Source organism: Ciconia boyciana, chromosome 23, assembly GCF_034638445.1.
Source record: "Ciconia boyciana chromosome 23, ASM3463844v1, whole genome shotgun sequence".
Classification (NCBI taxonomy): domain Eukaryota; kingdom Metazoa; phylum Chordata; class Aves; order Ciconiiformes; family Ciconiidae; genus Ciconia; species Ciconia boyciana.
Genome location: NC_132956.1, coordinates 5,408,861 through 5,431,347, shown reverse-complemented (window position 1 = coordinate 5,431,347; position 22,487 = coordinate 5,408,861). Strand labels below are relative to the sequence as shown.

Sequence of the window (22,487 nt, the reverse complement as noted above, 5' to 3'; positions counted from 1 at the left end):
GGGCAGAGCGAAACGAGCCACCTTCCCTTGCCAGGCCAGAGGGGTCACTCTCCTGTCTCTCTAGCAGGGTGTTTCCAAACAAAGTCTTCGACAAAGCCAATAAATGAAGCATGAGAAGATGATGTGTGCATTGCCGTGGAAAAGCGGGAGGGAAAACTCCTCCAAGGAGGATCTATCCCTCAGGCTGAGAAGGAACAGCAAAGCCAACCCACCCTGCCTAGACGGAGGGGACGGCAGGCAACTAAAGGAGGCTTTGCAGGGATGCACAGATGCCGAAAGTGACGCCAGGACAGATGGACAGACTCTCCGGCATGCTCGGCCTCCCGCTGACACCGAGGGCTCCTGCTCTGATGTGGGATGGTTTCCATTTCTCAGAGTTTGCAGTTGTGTTACGGGATGAAGTGATTTGCCATAACCCTGTTTGTCACACCTTGTAGCCCACAGGTTTTTAACTCTGGGTGGAAGGAGCAGCTTTTCCACCCCGGATGTCTCCCTGTTGGGACCAGCTCGTTTCTGGAAACTTCCCTAGTCCAACACAGCACCTCCTGACCAGAAGGGCAGTGATCTCCCTGCAGCTGGGTACCTCAAAATGCTCTATTTTTGCCAGCTCTTAAGTTTCCCTTCTTCGCTTCAGCTTCGGGATGGGAAAAGGAACTGACTCTTCTCTCTCAGGTTTCGTTCTCATTCAGAATCGAAAGCTGTCAGAGATCCTGGGCTCGCTGCCGGAGATCTTGGGCTCGATGCCACGGTCTTGGGCTCGCTCTGCCCACCGAAATATCTGCCTGTACTTCGAGAGCAGCTGATGGCGAGGGAAAGAGCAATAACAGGTTGGGTCAGGGCAAAGCACCCAGGTGCGAGGCCAGGCCCTGCGGCGAGGCGCCAGCGACGGGCCTGTGCCGCCCTCTGCTGTCAGCCCCGTCCTCCCAAAACAGGCTGTTTTTTGCAGAAATATGCCTGCTTTTTAATTTTTCTTCCTTTTTTTGAGTGCTCCCGACCCTCCTGCAACCTGAAAGGCTCTGCAAGCCTCTCCCTGAGTGCTTGGCAGGAGCCATGATCCCGCCAAGCCAGGACCCAACCCTGAGGGGATGGCGAGAGCCCCGTGTGTCCTAGCCAGGAGGCTGGGCTGGGGGTGATAATTATCCTTTTTCCGATGACCCCAACGTCTGAGATACCCCGAGGGACGCCCAGCTCCCCTCCTGCCATTGCCCTGGCCTTGGCAAACAGGGGAAACTGAGGCGCCTCGTGAGGAACTGACTCATGTGGGGCACGGCCATGCCAGCGGCCTGACCGTGAGAGGCGGCTGCTAACTCAACAGCGGCCATCGCACGTTTCCCTCAGGAGCGGGAGGTCCCCGTGTCCCCACAGCCCGGGGACGCTGGTGACAGGAGGCCCGGTCCCGCTCTGCCCACACCCGGAGCCATCGAGGCCCAGGCAGCCACCCCCATGGCAGGGTTTCTCCTCAGGGCAGGAGAGGGATGGCAGCACCCTGGGGGCTGGCAGGGTCCCACGTCACCTGGGAAGTTTGTGGGGTTTTTTTGACATCTGTGAGGGTTTTTTTCCCAGTTTATCCCTGTTTATTCAGGGGGTGACGGTTTGCGCCTCATGGCTTGCCGCATAATGGCGGCTCCTCCCTCACGCCAGTTGTCCTTATGAGGGGACAACCCGGCACCAGGGCTCAGCTGGGGGCTGGAAATGGCCCCAAATGGCCTTGAATCCTTGAGGGGACCATGACAGCCGCGGGTGCCAGCGGAGCCACCCCGGGGTGCCACAGGGCCCCAGCTGGGCCCTGTCACCACTCAGGCCGTCCCACCCGCCCCGCGCATGGTTCTGTCCACCGGCTCCCTGGGGGTAGTTTAACCGGCTTTCCCCCGCCTTCTCCCGATGGTTTCGCCCAGGTGCTTGCTGGGCGTGTCCCCCCCGCCCCCCCCCCCCGCAGCGTGAATGGTCTCTCCCCTTCCCCAGGGCCGTGTTTAACCCCACCCGCCCTCCCCTCTCCACGGGTCCCCCCGGCCTCCGGCCCACGCAGGCGCGGCCGCCTCAGCGCCGCTTTCGCGCCCCACTCCATGCCCCTCAGTGCTAGTGGTTTGCTCCACCGTCCCCCCGCCCGGGGCGGGATGGTTTAACCCGTCCTCCCCCCCTCAGATGATCTCTCCCGCCTCACACAGCCCCGCCTCCAGCCCTGCAGACTCCGCCCCTTCAGGCTACGTCACTCCCTCCTCCGCCTCGCGATTGGCCGATCCGCAACGCCTTGCCCGTAGCGGCCAATGGCGGCGCTCTCCCCGCCCGGACCCAAGATGGCGCCGCCGGGGGCTGCGAGCGGGCGGCGGTGAGGCGGCCTGCGGGGGGCCGCCGCCTTCCTCCGCGCTCCGCCGCTGCGCCGCGGGGCCGGCCGGCCGGTGGGCTCGCTCGCTCGCTGGCTGGCCGGCCGGGCCCGCCCCTCCCTTCCCCTCCGCCATGGCGGCCGAGAGCGGCAGGCAGTTCTGGAAGCGGAGCGCCAAGCTGCCGGGCAGGTGAGCGCGGGCCCGGCCCGGCCGGTACCGTCGTCCCCCCCCCGCCTCCCCCGGGGAAGGGGGTGCAAGAGCCGCAGCCCCCCTCCCCAGCTGGGGGGCCGTGGGTAGGGGAGCTGGGGCAGCCTCTGCCTTGGCTGTCAGGGGCGCCTGCCCTGGCTTTGGGGCTGGGGGCCCCGGGGTCCCCCCTGCAAGGGCGGGGGGATACCAGGGGTATCTGCCCCGGCGCTGGGGCAGGGGAGGTGGCTGGGGGCCCCGGGGTTCCCCCCTGCGATAGGGGGGATGCCAGGGGCACCCCAGGCTATGGGGCAGGGAAATTTTGCTGGAGGAAGTCCCCCTGTATAAGGGACAAGGGCAGCGCCGGGGCTGCCCCCTCATCCGTAGGGCAGGGCAGGCCGTGTGGGGGCTGCGGGGGCCCCTGTGTGCACCCTCCTCCCCATGTGAAGCAGGGTGGAGGGGGTCAGGGCCTAGAAGGCCCCCCTGGGGTGACCTCGGAGCCAGGGCTGTACCGTCCCTCCTTTCCACAGATATTGAGGAAACCTCATCCCCTCCCGAAGCCCTTAGAGGTGTCGCCTTGGGTGCCAGCAGCTCTGTCCCAAACAGGTGCCCCTGCCAAGGCACGTGCCCCCCCGTTATCCTCTCCTATGTGGGGTGTCACTCCTGGTCCATCTCTACCCAATATGAGGTGCTGTGCGGGCTCTCTGTGTGCACATCCCCTGCTTCGGTTCCTCTGTGATGTCCCGGTTCCTGTCGAGGCACCCGCACTCACCTGGGGATGGGAGATACAAGTGAAATGTCTGATTCAAGAGGTGTTTAGGAAGAAGAGTCTGGTGGTGATAAAGGAGATGGTCCCTACAAGGCCTTGGGGGCAAGGCTCCCATGGGGAGAGGGCACCCACCTCTCCAGGGAGGCTTTCACAAGCGCTGTTCCCATCTGGTGCTCCTCACGTTTGCTCTCATTTGCCTTATCTGAACCTTGCCCTTCCCCTCCTGGTGTGCGGACGCAGTCTGAAATGCTTAGTTGGCTTTAAATCCTGCTAGGCCAGTTAAATCTCTCTTTCTAATGTGCTTTCACTCGGTTCTTTGTCGCTGCGCCGGCTCCCTCAGGTTGGTGGGACAATCCAGGTCTGTGGCAAGCAAAGGGAAAGCAACGAGCACTACGCGTTCCTCCTTTTCTGCTCATGGGGAAAGAAAATGCTGTGCTCTCCCTGGGTCGTTTTGTCTCCCGATTGCTCCCATCCCTTACCCGGAGGTCACGGCCGTGCTTCCAGCTGGTGGTCTTAGACAGCATCTCTCTTCTGCAGTGGGTGACTTCGAGCTTCACCTTGGAAAGCTCAAACCAGGTGAACCGGTCTGGGAGGCAGCCAGTCCTGCCTAGACAATACACTCCAACACCAAGTTTTTGGCAAAGCTCTCTCCTGCTCCTTCCTGGCTGCTTGGCAAATATCCTGCTGCCCAGGAGCCTTGTTACCACCTCTAAATACCCTGCGTGCCGGTCCTTTCCAGGGACGGTTACCGACAGGTCTTGGGCAACACAGCCGCGAAAGGTGGAGATGGGATGTGCTGCATCCATGGTCGCTAGACGTGAAGCTCTCTTTCTTCTTTTTTGTCTGAGCTTTGAGAGATCTTCCCGTACAGATTCTTGGCTCTCTCCTTTCTTTGCCCTGACAAGCTGGCAGAGGGAGGCTTTGTAAAGATTTGGAGACTGTGTTAGCTTCCTTTTCCGTGACACTTTGTGCATTTGGTCACTTAGTTGAATTAGCTTTTCGTTAGTGCTTTTTCCCTGTAGATTTAGGGTGGCAGAACTAGTAAATGTTGTTTCAAGTTTCCAGTACTGCCCTGGCGTTTTTGCATTGGGAATTCTCGCCCCAGTAATTTTCTGGGGATGCGTTGGCAGGTTGGTCTAGTGTGTCACCCTGTGCGATGGGTTGTTTATTTCCTGCTCTTTAGAGAGATAGGCAGCCAGGCTCTCGGGGTGGGGGGGGGATTTAAATGCTGTTTTAAAAGGGGAGAAACAGAGTCTACTAGGAATAAATATGTTCTGTGTCCAAAGCAGCACTGAGGTTTCATGGATATGCTTTCTGCTGCAGCGTCAATAACCCACACCCTGCGATGATCTCCTTGTGAGCGGTGTAACGCAGATACCGCAGCCGTTGTACCAGACACCGTCAGTCACCCATTGTACCAGACACTGAACATACGGGTAACAAGAAATGCCTGTCCCAAAGAGCTTAAACTGAGACAGGACAGGGGACTCGTCCGGTCTGTTTGGGAGCACAGCATCAGCTTAGGTCTCGGCTCCTGACTCAGTGGTGTGTTTGCTGAGAGGAGTGCCTGCCCTGAGCTTTCTGTCCATGCAAAAGTCAGGTGAAGACAGCTTCAGGCAGGGAGTTAAGCTTGGAGACAGCAGATTCACCTAGCCGAGCTGCATCGGGGAAAACCAGACAAGAGTGAGTAAATAAAGTTACTGAGCATCATTCGGTGGTATCACTCCTCTGCCTCAACTTTCTCAGCTGTAAAAGTAGGATGTAGTAATGCACCTTTGTGTGGAGCTGTAGGATCTGCTGGGAGTCAGCTACAGGGACGTGAGCTAAAGGAGCGGGATCAGACATTGAGGGCACCACAGATACTATGGCACAAACTTGCTGTCTGGCAGTTGTGCGTGTGCTCGTGTATCTTAGAAGTCACCTGTTGCACATCTCAGAGCATTTGCATTCTTCCTGTGCAGCCTGTTACACCCTCTGCACAGATGGATAGGGCAGAGAATCGTCAAAGATGGAACAAACACGGGGCAAACCCGCTTCATGCGGTGGTTGGAGCTCACCAATGCAGGACGGTGGTGTTCAGCCCTGGAAAGGACACTGTCATCTTCAGCTGCTCGTGTGGGAGCCCAGGCTGATGAGCTGTGCAATTAGATCAGCTTGGGATGCTTTGTTTGGGGGAGCCTGGGTTCACATTCTTTAAAAAGAGCTGCTTGGGGGGTGGGACCCTCTGCAGTTGTATTGGCCGTTAGCTGGTGAAGGCATCAGCTGATTGCTTCAGAGCCCCAGGAAAAGGTTTCTTCACCCAGAGCTGGCTGCCACATCCCCTCCTCTATGTCTAACACACATCAGTTGTTCGGCTTGTGAACTTCAGGCCTTTGCATGTGAACCAAAGCAGTCGCCCGTCAGCAGCGCGTGGATCCCTGTGCAGAGAGGAGCAGCGTTGTGACTGCTGTCACGAGACGGTGTGAGCTTGGTGCTGGGTATCAGAGAGGCTCTGCCAGCTCTTCTTCTGCAAGGAGCTGCCATGAGTCATTGGGAAGCAGCACTGATCTGGAGGGGTTGTTTTTCTTACTCCTGATAATCTGCTTGCTATGCCCACCCACGGGGTTGCCTCTGCTTAATAGCTGTCCTGACTCCTAGATGCTAATTAGTCAGCAAACTCTTTCCTAGGCTTGATCGCTGGTGGGTAAACACAGTGAGCCTTTTCAGCATTTCCAGCCACGAGGGACGGCTGCTGCAGCGGCGAGCCCACCCCTCGCTGGCCTTCACCACCAGGATCTCTCTGTGCTGTGCTTGTTTCCAGCCTCTGCCCTGGATCTCTGCGTCTCTTCCCCTGCCAGCTGGGCCTGTTGCTGCTGCCTCCCCAGCATCAACTGGTTCCCAGTGCGCTTTCCAGCTGCACCAGGCTGCCATCCCCCTCCTACGTGGCTGGGCTCTGCTTGTTTTACTGCCGGGCACCATCTGCAGCTCCTGGAAACCAGGCCAGCTCTGTTGACCCAAGAGGAGCCTGTCCGTCGTGTGCCAGCTCTGAATGGGCCCTTGTCTCCGCCGTGGCACGCGGGGCTGTGTTGTGTACCCGGGGATGAGGAGGACTTGTTTTCCAGAGATGGTTTTTCAGGGTGGGGTGACTGAATACCCAAATGGAGGTAATAACTCGGGATGCCTGTCTTGCATCCAGAGCCTGTAAAACTAGTGATGAGCACTCGTCTAGTAGCTCCTCTCCGAGGTGATGCTCCCCATGTAGTGTCTGCGGTCCTCAGGCTCCCCGTCCCACTAGTCCCATTCCATGGGAGAGGACATGGAGAGAGTCCCTCAGGCTGAGAGTCTGAGATGTGGTGACTCATTTCAGGCCACGTAGGAAGTAGTTGATTAAGCTGGGATTTGGACCCGAGTCAAACCGTGTACCGTACCAGATGCTGCTTTGCCGTAGGATTGGCTACAAGCCTGAGAGCCAGCGTGGGGTTCAAACCCTCAAGTGTGTTGTGGAGGAGCCTCAGTGTCGCTGGCTGGGGTCTTTCCCTGTCCTGCAGGGCTCAGAAGTGTGAATTCCCAAACCTGGAAATCCCCTTGATGGAAAAGAGAATAAATGTCAGTGTATAAGGCAGGGGGACTGGGACACGTGGTCACTCAGAGTGAATCGATGGTGCAGAAAAGAGCAGATTTCAAATCCCAGCTCAGGCTGGAGAGAGCCTAAGAATTTAAACAAGGCTTCTCTTTGCTGCTGCAAAAAACAAATCTTCAGCTGAATGTGGCGCTTTGGATCTAAGGCTTTGAAGACAGAAGGTTATTGAAGTTGCTTTTGGTCTCTGTTCATCTCCTGACAGAAGGCAAGAAGTGTGACCCCAGTCTAGGCTGAGGAGATTACTCGTGGGTGCTCTGTGGCTTTTTGCATTGTCTTCTTTTTTTTCTATCTCTTCCTGCAGCATTCAACCTGTCTATGGAGCGCAGCATCCTCCGCTGGATCCCCGGCTCACCAAAAAGTAAGCGTTTAACTTCTGGAGACGAAGGTCACGAGGCTTTGCAGGTTTTTGGCTCAGTCCTGCAGTAGGTGGAGGTCTCCAGCATCCTCTGGCACTGTGATGTTCCAGCGGAGAAGGGCAGCAATGGCATGCTGTGCTGTCTTGAGTTCCGCAAAAGCTTGCGGAGAAAGCTTATCTGCTGGCGCCTTTTACGGCCAGAAATCCATACCGTACCAGCCGCATCAAAGGAGACAGGTGTATTTTTTAGCAATGGTGTCTGAGCCCTCTGCTCCCCTTTGGAGACGGAAGAATTAAGGGAAGGGGGAGGTAAAGCTGCCCGGCAGCTGCGAGGCTGCAGAATCGCAGCACCCTTCCCGACAGGAAAAGGCAGAGCTGATCTGAACTGCCTCCTTGTCTCTATCTTGTGCTGTGTAGCAGTGAAGGTTCCCCCTTTTCCGTGACGCTTCAGGTGGTGGACTTTGACTCCCGTAGCTTAAGGGTAAATGCGAAGGCTCCTCCTGTGCCTGAGAAAAGAACCAGGCTGGTCTGTCTGCTGGGAGCCATCGCAGCTGTATCAGGAGCGTCTACGAGCACAGACCAGCTCCATCTAACCTCTGACATGCCTCTCCCCAGGTTGCAAGGCTTTTTTGGGTGTTAATCTACCAATTTTCTCTAGGGTGGGGGGAGGCAGAGCTGGAGGAATCGTACGTCTCTCCCCTTTGCCCTTCTGAGCCTGGAAGCCTGGCACCTCTCCAGCTGTCTGTGGCCTCCGTGCCCGGCCGTCGTACCAGCTCGGGCTCTGCCTCCCGGCAGCGGGCAGCCTGGAGAGACTTAATGCATTCCTTGGGTTTGGGAGGAAAAACAGGGAAACTGGAAAAAGGGACTGGCTGATTGGAGTGAGGATGTAGGGAAGGAAAGAAAATGGACTCGTCTGACCACATTGCTCTGACACTGTTTCTCTCTGGCTCCCAGCTTCATCAAGGACCGCTCCAAGGCCAACGCACTACCTATGAAAAGCAAGAAAGCCTCCAGCTTTCATGAGTTTGCCCGCAACACCAGTGATGCCTGGGACATCGGTGATGACGAAGATGAGGATTTCTCTTCCTCCTCTTCTTCTTTGCAAACTCTGAACTCTAAAGTGGCCAAGGCCACGGCAGTCCAGGTTCTGGAGAACCACAGCAAGCTGCGGGCAAAACCCGAGCGGGCCCAGTCCGCTCTCAGCGACATGCCCACCAACTGCAAGGTCATCAAGTCCAGCAGCGAGGCCCAGCTCTCCAGGACATCTGGTAAGAGCCATCTTCAGGAGCAGCCTCCTGCTCTGGTGCTTTCCTGGTTGACCACTAACTCGGCCACTTGCTGCTGCTCGCCTGTTACGGGTGAGAGGCTGTGGCGCAGCCCGTAAGCCCAATAGAGGCTTTCGCCTACTTGTAGTATCCTGCACTCCAAGGAGCCGTTTTTGGAGTCCTGGCCTTAACGCTTCAGTCTCCTGATTACAGGCAATATCGCGCATACAGGCACGTCTCAATATCCTGCGTATGGGCACGTCTGTCCCAGAGGATCCCGTGTTCTGGGTGCTAAGGGATTTTGGAGATATGTTAAGTTCTTGCTCGGGATTGCTCACCTTCTGCTTCCTTTGTGGCCCAGTGTGCTGCTCTTAGTAAAGGTCTGGATGAGGCTCTGTAGAGCCCAGGTCGGTACAGCTTGGGCAGGGAACAGGGCAGCATCAGCCCCTGCTCACTCTGCCTTGTTGCAGGCAGACGGCTGCCTGTGCTGTGAAAGAAACCCAGCAGGTCCCTGCTGCCAGCAGGTGGCATTGGCAGCCGGCTGCCTCCTCTTTCTGTGCTAGCAATTAGCTTGATCACTATTTAGATCAGAGACAAGCAGGGCAGATCTGAAGGTCGGTTCCTCTGGGATTCTCACGGGCTCCTTCTACCTCATCTCCTGTATCCTTCTGCCCATGGCTTTCCCTGTGAAGGGAGAGGTCTGATCCACTGGCAGCTAGTTGTCTGGATGCAGGAGGAAGAAAGGGAAGGAGAAACAGCGGGAAGTGATGGAAGAACCACGACAGATGCCTGTGAACCAGCTGATCCCTCGGAGTGGGCCAAGGATGGCCCACTGCAGTGGCAGGTCTCTGGCAGTGGCCAGAGGAGCGAGGTAGGGTTGGAAAGGTGCGGTCTCCTTCCCTGCCTCACTGCAGCATCTGCTCCTTGCAGAGGAGGCCTGTGTGCGGACCCCCCTTCAAAAGCAGCAGTCCCTTCCCCTTCGGCCTGTCATTCCGCTCGTCGCCCGAATCTCTGACCAAAATGCTTCGGGTGCTCCCCCCATGACGGTGAGGGAGAAAACCCGCCTGGAGAAGTTTCGGCAGCTCCTTTCCAGCCACAACACGGACCTGGGTGAGTGTGGCAAAATGGGGGTGCCTGCGGGTGGGAAGGAGAAGGCAGAGGGGGCCTGCTGTCTGCTTCAGGTTGCAATCAGGTCTGCTCCAGGGTGCATAAAATGACTACCTGCAGTTGTTCCAAGTGGGATAGTTGCACAGACTGCTCTGTTGGCAGATGGTTATGTCCTCCACTAACTGCCCGTCTGTTTCCAGTCTTTCTCCATCTCGCAAATTATGGTTGTGATCACTGGGGGCTGTTGGGCTCTGCATGAGAATGGAGGCTATGGCAGCCACCAGTCCTGTGCCCAGGCTGAGCTGAAAGCATCTTTGCTCTCCCTGCTGCAGAGCCACATCTCCAGTCCTTGCAAACGTGGAGCCTTCCTGGAGGCTCAATGTCTCCAGAGCCTGCAGGAGCAGACTGGGCTTTCCTCTCCTTCTAGGTGTAGTGGTGCCTGGACGTGCCTAGGATCTAATCCATTGCCACCACTGTCCGTTTGCAGATGAGCTGAGGAAATGCAGCTGGCCTGGTGTGCCCAGAGAGGTCCGGCCCGTGACGTGGCGTCTCCTCTCAGTGAGTACTTGGAGCTGTGACGCAGGAGTTTGGGGGGGAATGTGCCGAGCCAGGGACATGCGCTCCTAGACCTTCGTGTGTCCCGTAACCAGGTTTGCTCATGTTGTATCTGTGCCCAGCCTACGGGTGAGCTGTAGGTTTTTTTGATCAGGGAGTGTAATTGCTACATCCTCTTTGAGCACAAAGCCCAGACTGATGCTGGGAATACGTGGTTCACTCTGTTTTGGGAAACCGAATCCCGTGAAGTTGGGTTGCTCCAAGATCAGTAAAGGCATCAGAGGCTGGGAAAGCCAAACCCCATGAAAGCTCTTTCCCCAGCTCCCAGGTCTCTGTGCCTGATGCTTCCAGGTGCACAGCTGACTGGCAGGATTTCGGGGGATGGTTTGTGCTGAGGAAAGAGCGTCTGCCCTGACACGGGTTTTCCTGCTACAGGGTTATCTCCCCGCAAACATGGAGCGGCGAAAGCTAACTTTGCAGCGCAAGCGGGAGGAGTACTTTGGCTTCATCCAGCAGTATTATGATTCCCGGAACGAGGAGCACCATCAAGACACCTACCGACAGGTATGAGCCCTCTGCCTGTTGCCTGGCTTTCTGCCTTGGTTATATCCCTGTCCTCCCTCTTGCTGCTTCTTGTTGATGCAGTTGGGGTCATGCTAGGACTTCCTCTAGCTGTAGCTATTGGGAGTCTTCTCCTTGGGAACAGGTTCTGTTCCCTGTCTGTCGTCTTACGGGTATTAGTTTAAGCTTTCCCTAAATTGATCTAATAACTAGATTTCAGACCCCAACTCTTTCCCAGCTCTGGCCACCTGCCCAAACCTGAGCAGAGAAGACTGGAGATAAAACTGTAGATGATTTGCTGAGTGCAGCTTTCATCTGTAGCCCTCGCTGCGCTTGTCAGCAAGTGCAGATCTCGCCTGGGGGGACACTGAGGGGTGGATTCCCCTCTGTTAGCCTGTGAGGAGTTATTGTGCTCCTGGAAAGCACGGCTGGTGTGTATAACCCATGCTCTTTTCCAGATCCACATCGACATTCCAAGGACCAACCCACTAATCCCCCTCTTCCAGCAGCCGCTCGTCCAGGAGGTAAGGGAGGGGTGAAGCTCCTGCCCCACATCTGCCGTGGGGCGTGTGTGTGTGTGGAGTCAGACCAGCACTGCCGCTAGTGAGTTAGCTTTGCGGGGAAACTTCCCTGGCTGACAGCTCCTGATGCAAATACCTGCTGAAACTGTTTGGTCTTGTCCTGTGTTTCCGAAAGACATCGGACTTGGAGCTCAGGGGTTATGGGATCAGCTCTTTTGTGGCGAGAAGTAGCCAAGAGTTGGTAAAAGGCCTGAAGATTTTGTTTTGAGACAAATTCAAGGCATTTGAACCAGAACAGATCGGTTCCGTTTTGCTACGAAACCTCTTTTGTGCGAAGCAGTACGTGAAAAACCCGGGCAGGGGTGGGTTTGAGAGGTGGCCAGGAGGTTTGGGCACCTCCCCTCTTTGGAAGCAAGCTCAGCGTGTGTATGTGGTATGTCAGAGCATGGCGTCCTGGGGCTGGGGCAGTCTGGAAATAACACATTGGTTGCTGGGGGGAGGCTGCTCTGTTGGGAACTGTCCTGATCTGTGATGTTTTGCTGGGAGTACTGTGCTGATAACGGATAACAGCCTTAGCTTTCCACCTAATGTTCAGCAAGGCGTGCTGCTCTGCTAACAGGCAGCCCTAGGGGTGGAAGGGTATTAAGCCACCTGGATCTTGAAAAGTTGGGTCTGCATTTCTTCAAGTGGAGACTTCGAGGGGCCTGGGCTGCCTTGTTCTGTGAAGTGTGGGCTGGCCTGTGTGTGGGATCTGTGGATCGTGCAGGAGTCTCTCCTAGGACTTGTATGCTTCTTATCTTACCTGTATCGCTGCAGAAAAGCCTGTCAGCGCATGATCTCCGCTCCCTGAGCTTAGCAGTTATGCTTTTCTGCCTTTCCTTTGTGCACGGCTAATGCAGGTACCTGCTTTCCCTCATTCTTCCCTAGATCTTTGAAAGAATCCTGTTTATCTGGGCCATTCGACACCCAGCCAGCGGCTATGTACAGGGAATCAATGACCTGGTCACTCCGTTCTTTGTTGTGTTCCTCTCTGAGTATGTTGGTAAGTGACATTTGCTGTTTGAAGCACGGTGCTGCCTCTCTACCGCGGTGTTTGGAATGGTGTGAAGTGCTGGCATCAGAAAAGCTTGCCTTGCTGGAGGGGATGATGTGTTCTTCCTTCAGCGCCGGTGCTAGGCTGGAGATGCATCTTGACCTCTTACTGTATCTTTGCTGCCTGGTTGAATTGACTTCAGTTTCATGACCTTGCTGAGCTCCACGGAAGTTGAAGTGCTAAGGGCTGATTTGCATTTGAATGTACTTAACAACCTTACAGCTTGGAGGAGAATGGGGTCTTTTAGGTGTGGAGGGAGTTTAGGCAAAGCCCTGATATACAGCGTTGGGGGAGGGGAGGGTCTTGCTCTCAAAGCTTGGGCTTGGAGCTAGCTCTTGCTCTAGGAGAAACGAATGAAGTATAAAGAGACCCTGCTGAGAATGTAAAATAAACTATTTAAATAAAGATTTCTGTCCCGTGCTGCTAGTATAGGTGTGTTTCTCAAGCTGAGAATTTCAGAAAGCAAATTGACTCCTCCCTGCTGCTTTTGGCTTTCTTGTCAGCCAGTTGCTTTTAGTCGGAGATCAAATAATTTCCACCTATAGCACTTTTATTCTTTCTCCAGCTCTAGCTGTGTTTTGGGGTTGACATTAACGCTGGGATGCTGTAATCCCTATGCCTAAAGGCTCTTAGTTTTCACTGTAAATAGAAGGAAAAAGGAATTTATAAGACTGTATTAGTGGCAGGGAAATCCTGTTGAACAAATATTTTTAAGGTCTGATCCAAAGCTTGTTGAAGTCAGTGAAAGCCTTCCACTATCTAGCTAAGGCTTTGTAAACTAGTAATGATCTGCCTCTTCTGAGGACATTGCAAAGAGGTAAGCCACCTTGGTTTCCACTGTGGTAGCTGGTGTGGTCAGGATCGATGCCTAGGAAGTGCTGTTGCTCCTCACAGCCCGAAGGAGAAGGCATAGAATGTGTCTCTGCTACCAGCTGGAGTGAATTCCCTGTCCTGGGAGGCCAAGAGCCTGTCCGGTCGGGTCTGAGCGGGATCCCTTTGAGTGGCTTCTCCTGTCCCTTATTGCTTGAGCAGCATTGAAGGCACTTAGTGTTGGCGGAGGCTGATTGCTCAGGATTGATTTATTGGGTTAGAAGCAGAGCTGTGCACACAGTGAGTTATCTGTGCAAGAAGGGAGCTGGTCTGAAGCATCAGAGCTGCCTGCAGGTACCTGCTGTGGCTTCTTGTAGTCCTGTATCCTGTTGGGTGTCGGGGCTCAACTCTCTCTGCATGTGGCTGTAGAGTTCATGCTGCATCGGACCTGTCTGTCTCTCACCGGAGCCGTGCTTCTCGCCATCTTCCAGGGCTGTTTTCTCCTACAACTGAAGCTTTCTCTCTGTGTGTGGCCTTCCTGTTTCCAGCTATTTCTGAAACTTGTGTTGGAGGGGAAAAACTCCAAACCTCTGCATGAGACCAGTTGAGTTGAATTTGGCCAAGCAACATCATGCATCCCCTTCTGTCCCCAGAGCCTGGGATTCAAAGCCAGCCTTTAGGTCACAAGCTGTCTCTGTGGGTACCTGCTCCCTATTCTGGCCGTGTAGCTGTCAGAGTTTAAGGACAAGATCAGTAATTGCCTTGAAGGTACATGGGGAAAGAACTGTCAGTTGCTCAGTGCCGTGTAACCCCTTTTGCAACAGGATTTAAGTTACTGGTTTGGAGTGTTAGCTCTTCTCTACAGCCGCCTTTGACAGGCCCCTGAAGAGCTGGTGCTGGGCAGGGCAGGTATGGAGGCTCTCCGTGTTGGATCACTAATTCTCAGGATCCCTGGATCAGCCAAGTCTGCACTGCACCTGAGTCCTTGCAGCAGGAGAGCCAAAAGAGGCCTTGCACAGTTTGGTAATCCTTGCACAGCACGTGCCAAGCGACAACTCGCCTTTCCATGGGGGGATCTCTTGTTCAAAGGAAATTCTGCTTGTATTCTTCAAGCTGTATTCCCCTTGGGAAAGGGGACAACCTGTGTGTCTCAGGCAGCCCCTGCCCACAGAGCCACTGAGGGCTCACACGCCTGTGTGTCCTCTGAGGGCACTTCCACATTCAAAGGTGTGCGTACAACAAAGGTGAGGGAAAAGTTTCCCTCGCCTTTCCTTGAAAGCTGGCTCTGAGAAGTTGGCACCAGCACTGGCTCCATCCTCAAACCTCCTGAGTTTGCTGCCCCTACTCTCCTTTCAGAGTGGGTGTTTTCTTGACTGCAAGATGCTAGAAGGGACCCACTGTGCTGCCAGCTGGCTCCTCTGCTTAGCTGCCCACCATCTTCCCTGGGATGTTTGTGTTAGAGCCTTTGGAGGGCAGCCTCCTGCAGCAGCTGACTCAGCAGGACCATCGCAGCTCTCCGGGGGCGGTGGGGCGCGTGTGTGATTCAGAGCTGACAGGCGGAGGTGGGAGTTCACAAGCTGTTGACTTTGGTTAGCTGTTCAGCACAAGGCCAGGCTGACACCCTGGTCTTCTACTGTTCAGTCTAGTGGCTTTCCACATTGCAGTCTCACCTCCGATAACAGGCTGTTCCCCATCTCCAAGTTCACTCTAGACTTCTAACTCATCATCCCATGCTTTGGGCAGGCATTGCATTCGCAGACAACAAATCAACTTTTCTACAGATAAATTAAAATCTCTTTGGTGCTCATCAGCTGATTAATGTGTCTGGTTGATGGTGTCTCCATTATATATCAGTTACTAGACCAAGGCTTAAAACATCCTTCAGAGGGCTTGGCTGATTTCCCACCAAGGGCTAGAGCGTGTCCATGGGGAAAAGGTGGGTGGTTTGGGTAGGGGATGGTCTGTAGCTTATCAAACACATTCAGGGAACAATTTGGCAGCTTCCTTTCATTGAAGTTGACACGAGCAATGAACCAACAGTCATCAGTAACCCAGCAAACTCCCAGGCCTTTGTGTGCAGAGGGATTAAACACAGCTTGCTCAGGGTAGTAGTTAGAGCTGTTTGGCTGGATTTGGGAGCAGGGCCATGCTGCTGTGTCTTTGACTTGGTGGCTTTCCATCCTCACTGTAGAAGGTGTGGAGAGGAAGGATGTCCAGGTCCTGAAGGAGGTAAACAGATCAGTGAGTGAAAAACATTTGCAGAAAGCTATTTCTTTTGGATGCTTAGGGAACTGGATGACCCCGTTATTAACTTCCATCCCCCTGGCCTGACTGAAAGGGTCCCATTGATATTGCTTCCCTCTTCTTTCCGAGCATTGCCTTGAATCCAGTGTGTGTACCCCTTTGATAAGCTTCAGAAAATACCACCTAGGCTGAAGCAGGGAGAAGAAGCTTTTCCCCAGAGCTTCCACTCCCCATGTCTGAACTCCCCTGCCTCCTTCTCCAGTGCCAGTGAGGACCCATTGCTTTTCCTGTACTTGCACCTAGTCTGGACACAACTCCTCGTGCTCCTTCCAGGTGCTGTGCAGTCTGCTGTGAGTCCTTGGCAGATGGGATAGATTTACCTGCTGTGTTCTCCCCAGCATGGCAAGCTGGCTCACCTTCTGCTGTGATGTTCTACCTGCACGAACACGGCTGCCTCGGCTACTTGGCAGCAAACATGGGCGCTTTGGGCCTGTGCCACTGCCAGGTCCGTAGCTGGAGCTATTCCTCCTCCTGGCTGATCGATGGCTCCTGCCACAGATTGCTGAGCACTGCTTGTTTTCAGCTGGTGCTGCCGTGAGGAAGAGCTCGAGGGAGGTGATGAGGCTGCAGGAGCAGCTGTGCCTGCTGTTGCTGCCCTCCGGATGGGATGGGTGCAGGTTGCCAGTGCCGCTGCGGAGGCTGAGCTTGAGCGGTGAGGATGGAGGGAGGCAGTCTGGCATCCGAGGAATTGGGGCAAGAGATGGCACCTCGACACCTGCCAGAGGAAACCGCATGCTCCTTTTTCCAGGTGATCAGAGAGGGCCTAGCAAGCACAGGGATGCTGAGCTGTCAGTCCTGCTAAAACTGCATCCCAGCTCAGGTCCCGCAGCCCTTCCTGCTGCACTGAGTCACTCCCAGCTCTCATGGCTTTTGTTTGCATTTAAAATGGCAGTGGCAGAGCTCAGAAATGAATTCAGCATCCACAGGTAGTGTCAGTGCTGGCCCCTGCACCCTCTCCCAGTGCTCTCTGCCCATCTCGACATATGGGACCACTTCCATCCCCAATTCAAGGCCTTGCTTAAGGGATTGTCCCGGCTTTGGGACCTGTTCAGCATTTCACCAAGTCTGTAGAAGGGAGCAGTGCCATGGAAAGTATTGATCTTGCTTGCTCCTGACTAGCTTTGTTACTAAATCCTAACCATAGTTAAATTAAGACTCTGTTCCCTGTGAGCAGGAGCAGAAGTGGAGCTTGGATGACGGGAAGGGGAGCCTTGTACCTGGGTGTTAGTAGTCACCCTGCGACTGACCCAGCTCAGGCTGTAACATCAGCTTTGCTCTGAACTCCAGTTTTGCCCTGGACCTGTCCCTCTCTGCATGCAGTGCAGAATTCCCCATTACTATGCAGAGCTGTGAGCTGAGACTGGGTTTAACTGTTCTCCAGGCATCCTGTGCTGAGCCCCAGCTGCCAGAATATGGGGAGTCATTAAAGCTCCCCTATGGAAAGCAGGGATGTGGGAGGCTGGAGCCCTGGCTCTTCTAATCTGCTGCAAGCTATACCCTGCCTGGCATTTGGGGCAGGGATTCAAGTGGGACTGTGATGTCCCTTCTCCTCTGTCAGCCCTGAGTCCCGTCGAAATGTCACTCACAGGAACTTTGCTTTCCCCAAGCCCCAGCTGCCCTTGGGCACTCTGTGACACTGGCAACGGTGTCCCGGCTGCCTCCAGCCCAGCCACAGGCGGCTGTCACCATGCCTCTGGCTCCCTTTCAGTCCCTGTTGGAGCCATATGTTGAATATCTCACTCCTTTCCATGGGGCCTCTTTAATGATGCCGCCGAGCAGATGTTTGTGCTGAGTCACACACTCCAGAGACCTGGGGCTTTTTTTCACAGCTCCTTGCTGTGTGTGTTGGCTCGTGCTGGGGATCTCCTGCCACTGTTTTGCTTTGACACCGGGATGGTGGCAGGGTTGCTGCTCTTGTCCCTGTACCGGTGCAAGCGGCAGGATGTTCCTCGTCACCTGGGCAGGTCACCACCTCCCCATCGCCATCGTGGTCCTCGTGCCTGGAGCTGCACGGGGAGGTCTTCTGCACGAGGCTCATTCCTGTGTGGCTGAGCCTGCCTCTCCCACCAGTCCTGGCCATACGCATGTGGCCTTGTCCCACTCTTTTGCCTGCCCTTCCTCTATGGGGGAAGTTATCTAGGGAAGGAGATGGCTATTAAACAGATTTTGCCTGCCTTTCTCATTACATGGAATATTTGAGAGTGGCTGTGGAGAAGCCAGTGGAAGAGTGATAGTTTTGGATGATGACCTGCAGCTGGAAAACAGCTTTGCTGCTCTTTCTGCAGTACAAGGTTGCCAGATTAATTCAGGGTTAAGCCCTTGCTTGTCCCTAAGGCTCCCGGTGGCAGTTTGCTCTGGAGCTGAGCTCTGCCTCGGAGGAGGAGCAGAGGTGGGAGCAGCGCTGGAGTGGCTGGCTCTGCGCTTACCATCCTCCTGCGGGCAGGATCTGTGAGTGTTGGTTTTCACGGTGCTGCCAACCTGCGACAGCTGCCCTGTGGCATGTCTGAGCCAAGAGGGTGGCCCAGCTCCAGCCCCAAGCCCCATCCGCTCCCTCTCTTGCTCTTTTCCGAGCAAGATCGAAGATGCTTGTTTGGATTTCTGAGCCTCTGGGTTTGGAAATGGGCCAGTGTAGCCCTGGCATCTGCTGATCCGATTTAGCGGCATGACAGCTCCCTCCGAGGCTTCCATCAGCAGCGTGACGGGCGTTTTCCTCCCGAGAGACCCTGCTGGGTTGGCAGAGCCAGACCTGCGTCTCCTGACTGTCTCCTCCCTAGCTTCCACTGCCTTCCCGTGCCCGATGCCCTCTATAGCCTCCAGGTTAAGGTGAGCCTGGCCTGGAGCAGGTGATCTCTGCTCCAAAACCAGCCAGCATCACTGCCGTGCCACCCTCGAGGCCTCTGCTCTCTCCTTTGCCCTTCCTAGGGGTTCATAAGCCCATTTAAAAGCGAGGACAGCTTTTTGCACTCTGTGAACACCCTTTGGGGACAGAGCTGTCACTGGCCCTTGTGCTCTGAGACCTCCAATTTACTGGGTTTGAAAAACAAGCTTGCACAAATCTCTGCTTGCCCTGCAGCGAGGCTCTTCCATGCACGGGGCTGCTTCTGTTTGCCGGAGCTCTCCTGCCAGCCGGGCTCCAGGAGGAGGAGAGGCTCTGCGAAGCTGAGCAGTCCCTCTGCCATGTGGCCCCGCTGTTAGGCTCCGTGCTGGATTTAACGTGGAGCCTTTTGCTCTCCAGGAAGATGTTTGGGTCCTTGCAACTGTGCCCGAGAGTTCTGCTCTGCTGTAGAGGTTCCTGAGGCTTTGGCAGTTCTTCCTGATGTGCCCTTGGAGTTGGCAGCCACTTTTTGGGTGCCTCTGTTCTGATTCAGTCCTGGGCTGGCACTGATGAATCCTCTCTTTACCAAGCAGGGAGTGGGAGCTCAGCTCCCTCATGCTACCCCAGGTCAAGGGCAGCGTTTGCTTCCCTGGTTTCTGGTTGCAGTGATGGAGTCACCTCTCCCAGTTCTCCCTGTGGTGCCACCAGCTGGCAGAGACCTGCTGTCACCCAGGGCGGGATGGGCTCCAGCAAGAGGGGTCCCACATGCCAGGGGCTTTGTCCATGCACATCCCTCGCCCCAGAGGGACGACAACAGCGGCAGCGCTGTGGGATCCCTCCTGCGGTCCCCTGGGGAGCTGGGCTGGGTTCGGATCGTGGCCGCTGAGTCTTTTGGAATCCTTCAGCCCTTCTCCTGGGCTGGCGAAGTAGGTCAATGCATGAGTGCTGTGCTCTGTGCCAGGCAGGCCACTCGCATCATGCAGGGAGCCTTGTAGTGCCTCTTGCCCTGTCTTGGCTTGATAAAGCCCCTCGGTGTGTCCTGTGAGCCTCCTGGCATCCCCCGTCCTCCTGATGCTCTTCCCTCTCTGTTTTGCAGAAGAGGACGTGGAAAATTTTGATGTAACGAACCTGTCGCAGGATGTTTTACGGAGCATCGAAGCTGATAGCTTCTGGTGCATGAGCAAGCTGCTGGATGGAATACAGGTGAGCCTCTTCTGGGGCCTCTTCTTTCCCCTTGCTGGGGTAGCAGCGTAGTCATCTTCTCTCTGTGTCTGGGTGAGTGCTCTGCATGTCCCAGCGTCAGGGAGTTTTTGCTACTTCACTAAGCAAAACCTGTGGGTAAAATCCTGGGGAAATAAGATGCTGTGGCTGTCCAACTGGCGCTGTCCCGACTAGAGACTTCACAGCAGGCAGGTGATCCTGGTGCTCAGAAGCCATGTCTCCTTGGCTCGTGATGATCTTGGCTCCCTGTGGAGCTGGGGATCTGATTTTGGTCATTTCTAGCTGTTTTTAGAGCTGCTGCTTCTGACTCAGGGCCTCTCTCCACAGGATAACTACACCTTTGCACAGCCAGGGATCCAGAAGAAAGTCAAAGCCCTGGAGGAGCTAGTCAGCCGGATTGATGGTAGGTGACAAGGGGATCTGAGCAGGTCACAACAGCGGGAGGCCTCCTTTGCAAGTAGCACCCTCAGTGCAGGGGTAGATGCTTACCTATACCACGTATGGAAGCAGGGCAGGGTGGGGTTGGCCAGAAGCCTCCTGGGAATGGGGTTCTGCTGGCCAGGTAGTACAAGGTGAGGAGTTGGGGGCATTTGGGAGATGAGGTCTCAGCCTGAAGGTGTGTGAAAGCCAGTGTGCGGGGGCAGTGCCTTGTGCGGGAGCTGGGGCACTGTGGTCCCCAGCTATGTAAGTGAAATATGCTGTTTCAGAGCAGGTACATAATCACTTTAGGAAGTACGAGGTCGAATACCTGCAGTTTGCCTTTCGCTGGATGAACAATCTGCTTATGAGGGAGCTGCCTCTTCGCTGCACCATCCGCCTCTGGGACACCTACCAGGTATGCAGGCTCCCACTGCCTTCCCTGCTCGGCTGGTCATTGAAGGGCCAATTCCCTCCACACAGGGCGATGGTGGTCTTCTGGCAGCACCGTGCTGCTGGGGAGATGAGGGAAGCAAAGCAGTGTGGCCCCAGGACAGTTACAGCCAGCTGGGTGGTGGGTGGCCCAGTAGGACACCTGTGTCCAGGGAAGTCGTGCTCCAGCTGAGCTGCAAGAGCTGACCCAGAGTTTTGCTGTCCACAGTCGGAGCCAGAAGGATTCTCACATTTCCACCTGTACGTCTGCGCCGCCTTCTTGATCAAGTGGCGGAAGGAGATCCTAGATGAGGAAGACTTCCAAGTAAGTCCCTGGGGCTGGGGGTAATTCCCTGGGGGCAGAGGGGAGGGAATTGCTCTGGTTGGGAGCCCAGTGTGGACACAGTCAACCGTCATCTCAAAGCTGGCTCCGAGATCATCCAGTCTCAGGATCTTTGCCTAAAAGTAACTTCTGAGCCCCGGTGCTCAGGACAGAGAACTGAGCTGTTGGAGGGTTCAAACATCAAATACCAGCTCTTCCCTGGGCTCGAGCTTCGGTCATGGTAAGTCCCTTCGTGTTTGCCTTCTGGTGTCCAGCTGTAACACTATGGTAGCACCCTTTATCTCAAGGGGTTTAGGGGCATCTGAGGTGCTTCACCGATAAGAATTCTAGACACAAGCACATCTTAATGCTGTCTCTGAGCCTTTCAGAGCTGTGAGTGTGGTGAGCGAAAGTTACTGAGTGCTGCTGCCTCTGGTCATGCCAGCCCCAAGCCTGCTCTGGATCTGTACTCTGCCTTCAACCGCCCCAAACTAAGCACCTTCCCCTCTTTCAGGGCCTTCTAATGTTGTTACAAAACCTGCCCACGATACACTGGGGTAATGAAGAGATCGGACTCCTGCTCGCCGAAGCCTACAGACTCAAGTACATGTTTGCAGATGCCCCCAATCATTACCGCCGATAGGTGCCAGGACTCGACTCCCTCCTCCCCGCCGTGCCCACCCCCTCGTCCTGGCCCGATCTGATCACTGTGGCATTTTGTCGTCCCAAGTCCTCGGACACTCCGGCCGGGAGCTGCTCCTCGCTGTACAAAGCTCATATTGACTCTTGTCTTAACTCTTAACGTGTGCCTGTCTGCCACTCCATGCGCCTGGATGTGCCACTCCAACGACTGTCAGTATTTCACGCCGTGCCGGTGGCTCGAGCCAGGGAGAGAGGCGTGAAGGGGCTGGGGGGGTTGCGCCCCTTGGGGGGCAGCTTTACAGATCAACTGAGCTGAGGACGAAGCCCTCCTGTCCTCTCCACCCTGGGCTTGTCCAGCTGGGACCACCTTGGCTTCGCTGCCTCGTGTTAACCTGCCACCACGTGCGCTGCCCCATCTGCTCCCCTTCTCTCTTCCGACACCGTTCACTCCAACTCCCAGATGAAAATGCCTTATCAGAGACCCGCCTGGCCGGAAAATCCTTCCCCCCGAGGGCAGCAGGGCAAGAAGTTTCTCTCAGGGCCTAGCTTCGCTCCGAGGGTCCGGAGACCCCAAGCACTTTGTGGGTTCGCGAGAGAACCCCTCGCGCCTGCCCTCTCTCCTTCTCTCCATCCTCTTCGCCTCCCTCTCCCCCGGGGCAGCGGGGCGGGCACGGCGGGGGGACACCACTCCATCCACGCGCAGTTCGAATGATGCACGCCAGCTTGACGGGACTTTTGGTGACTGATGTGCTGTCGGTACGGCCCCCTCCGGCCCGGGGGGGAGGCACGGGGGGGGGGCTGGCAGGGGTACAGCATCTCCCGAAACCCCCTTGCAAAGCCCCCGCTCCTCTGAGGCGTTCTGTGTATATTGTGTTCTTGTGTATATGGGTCAAAGATGTACAATATACGTCTTCTGTTTGTAGCAGATAATGATTTTATATTTATAATGTGCACCCCTTGTTCTCCCCCTCTCCACACCTGGGAAGGATGCCTGGGTACGGCGTTGTAGGGCTTTGGACCGCTCCAGAGGTGTGGGGGGGGGCATTTCGGAGCCGCAGGTATTTCTACCCCAGTATGGTTTTGCAGTGTTGGATCTGCCACGAAGAGGTGCAATAGAAATACGTATCTCAAGGCGTCCCCTACAAAGAGGATTTGGGCGTTTAAAGGAGATGGGA

General features: G+C 55.5%; 1 protein-coding gene across 1 annotated transcript; it reads left to right on the top strand.

Annotated features, from left to right (window-relative positions):
* The first annotated feature begins 2,275 nt into the window (after positions 1 to 2,275).
* Positions 2,276 to 21,765, top strand: TBC1D22B (TBC1 domain family member 22B). The gene is made up of 13 exons (XM_072844739.1): positions 2,276 to 2,510; positions 7,194 to 7,250; positions 8,202 to 8,515; positions 9,443 to 9,622; positions 10,107 to 10,177; positions 10,610 to 10,738; positions 11,194 to 11,259; positions 12,184 to 12,298; positions 19,375 to 19,481; positions 19,827 to 19,902; positions 20,207 to 20,334; positions 20,578 to 20,673; positions 21,185 to 21,765. Exons 1-13 carry the CDS (start codon positions 2,455 to 2,457, stop codon positions 21,311 to 21,313), a joined length of 1,524 nt encoding a protein of 507 aa, XP_072700840.1. The 5' UTR covers positions 2,276 to 2,454; the 3' UTR covers positions 21,314 to 21,765.
* The last annotated feature ends 722 nt before the right edge of the window (positions 21,766 to 22,487 follow it).

Excerpts from the sequence above, each read along its gene's own strand:
- TBC1D22B (XM_072844739.1), top strand. The coding sequence starts at position 2,455 with ATGGCGGCCGAGAGCGGCAGGCAGTTCTGGAAGCGGAGCGCCAAGCTG. Across the intron at positions 19,482-19,826 it reads AGCTGCTGGATGGAATACAG|GATAACTACACCTTTGCACA; the intron begins GTGAGCCTCTTC and ends CTCTCTCCACAG. Across the intron at positions 20,335-20,577 it reads GCCTCTGGGACACCTACCAG|TCGGAGCCAGAAGGATTCTC; the intron begins GTATGCAGGCTC and ends TGCTGTCCACAG.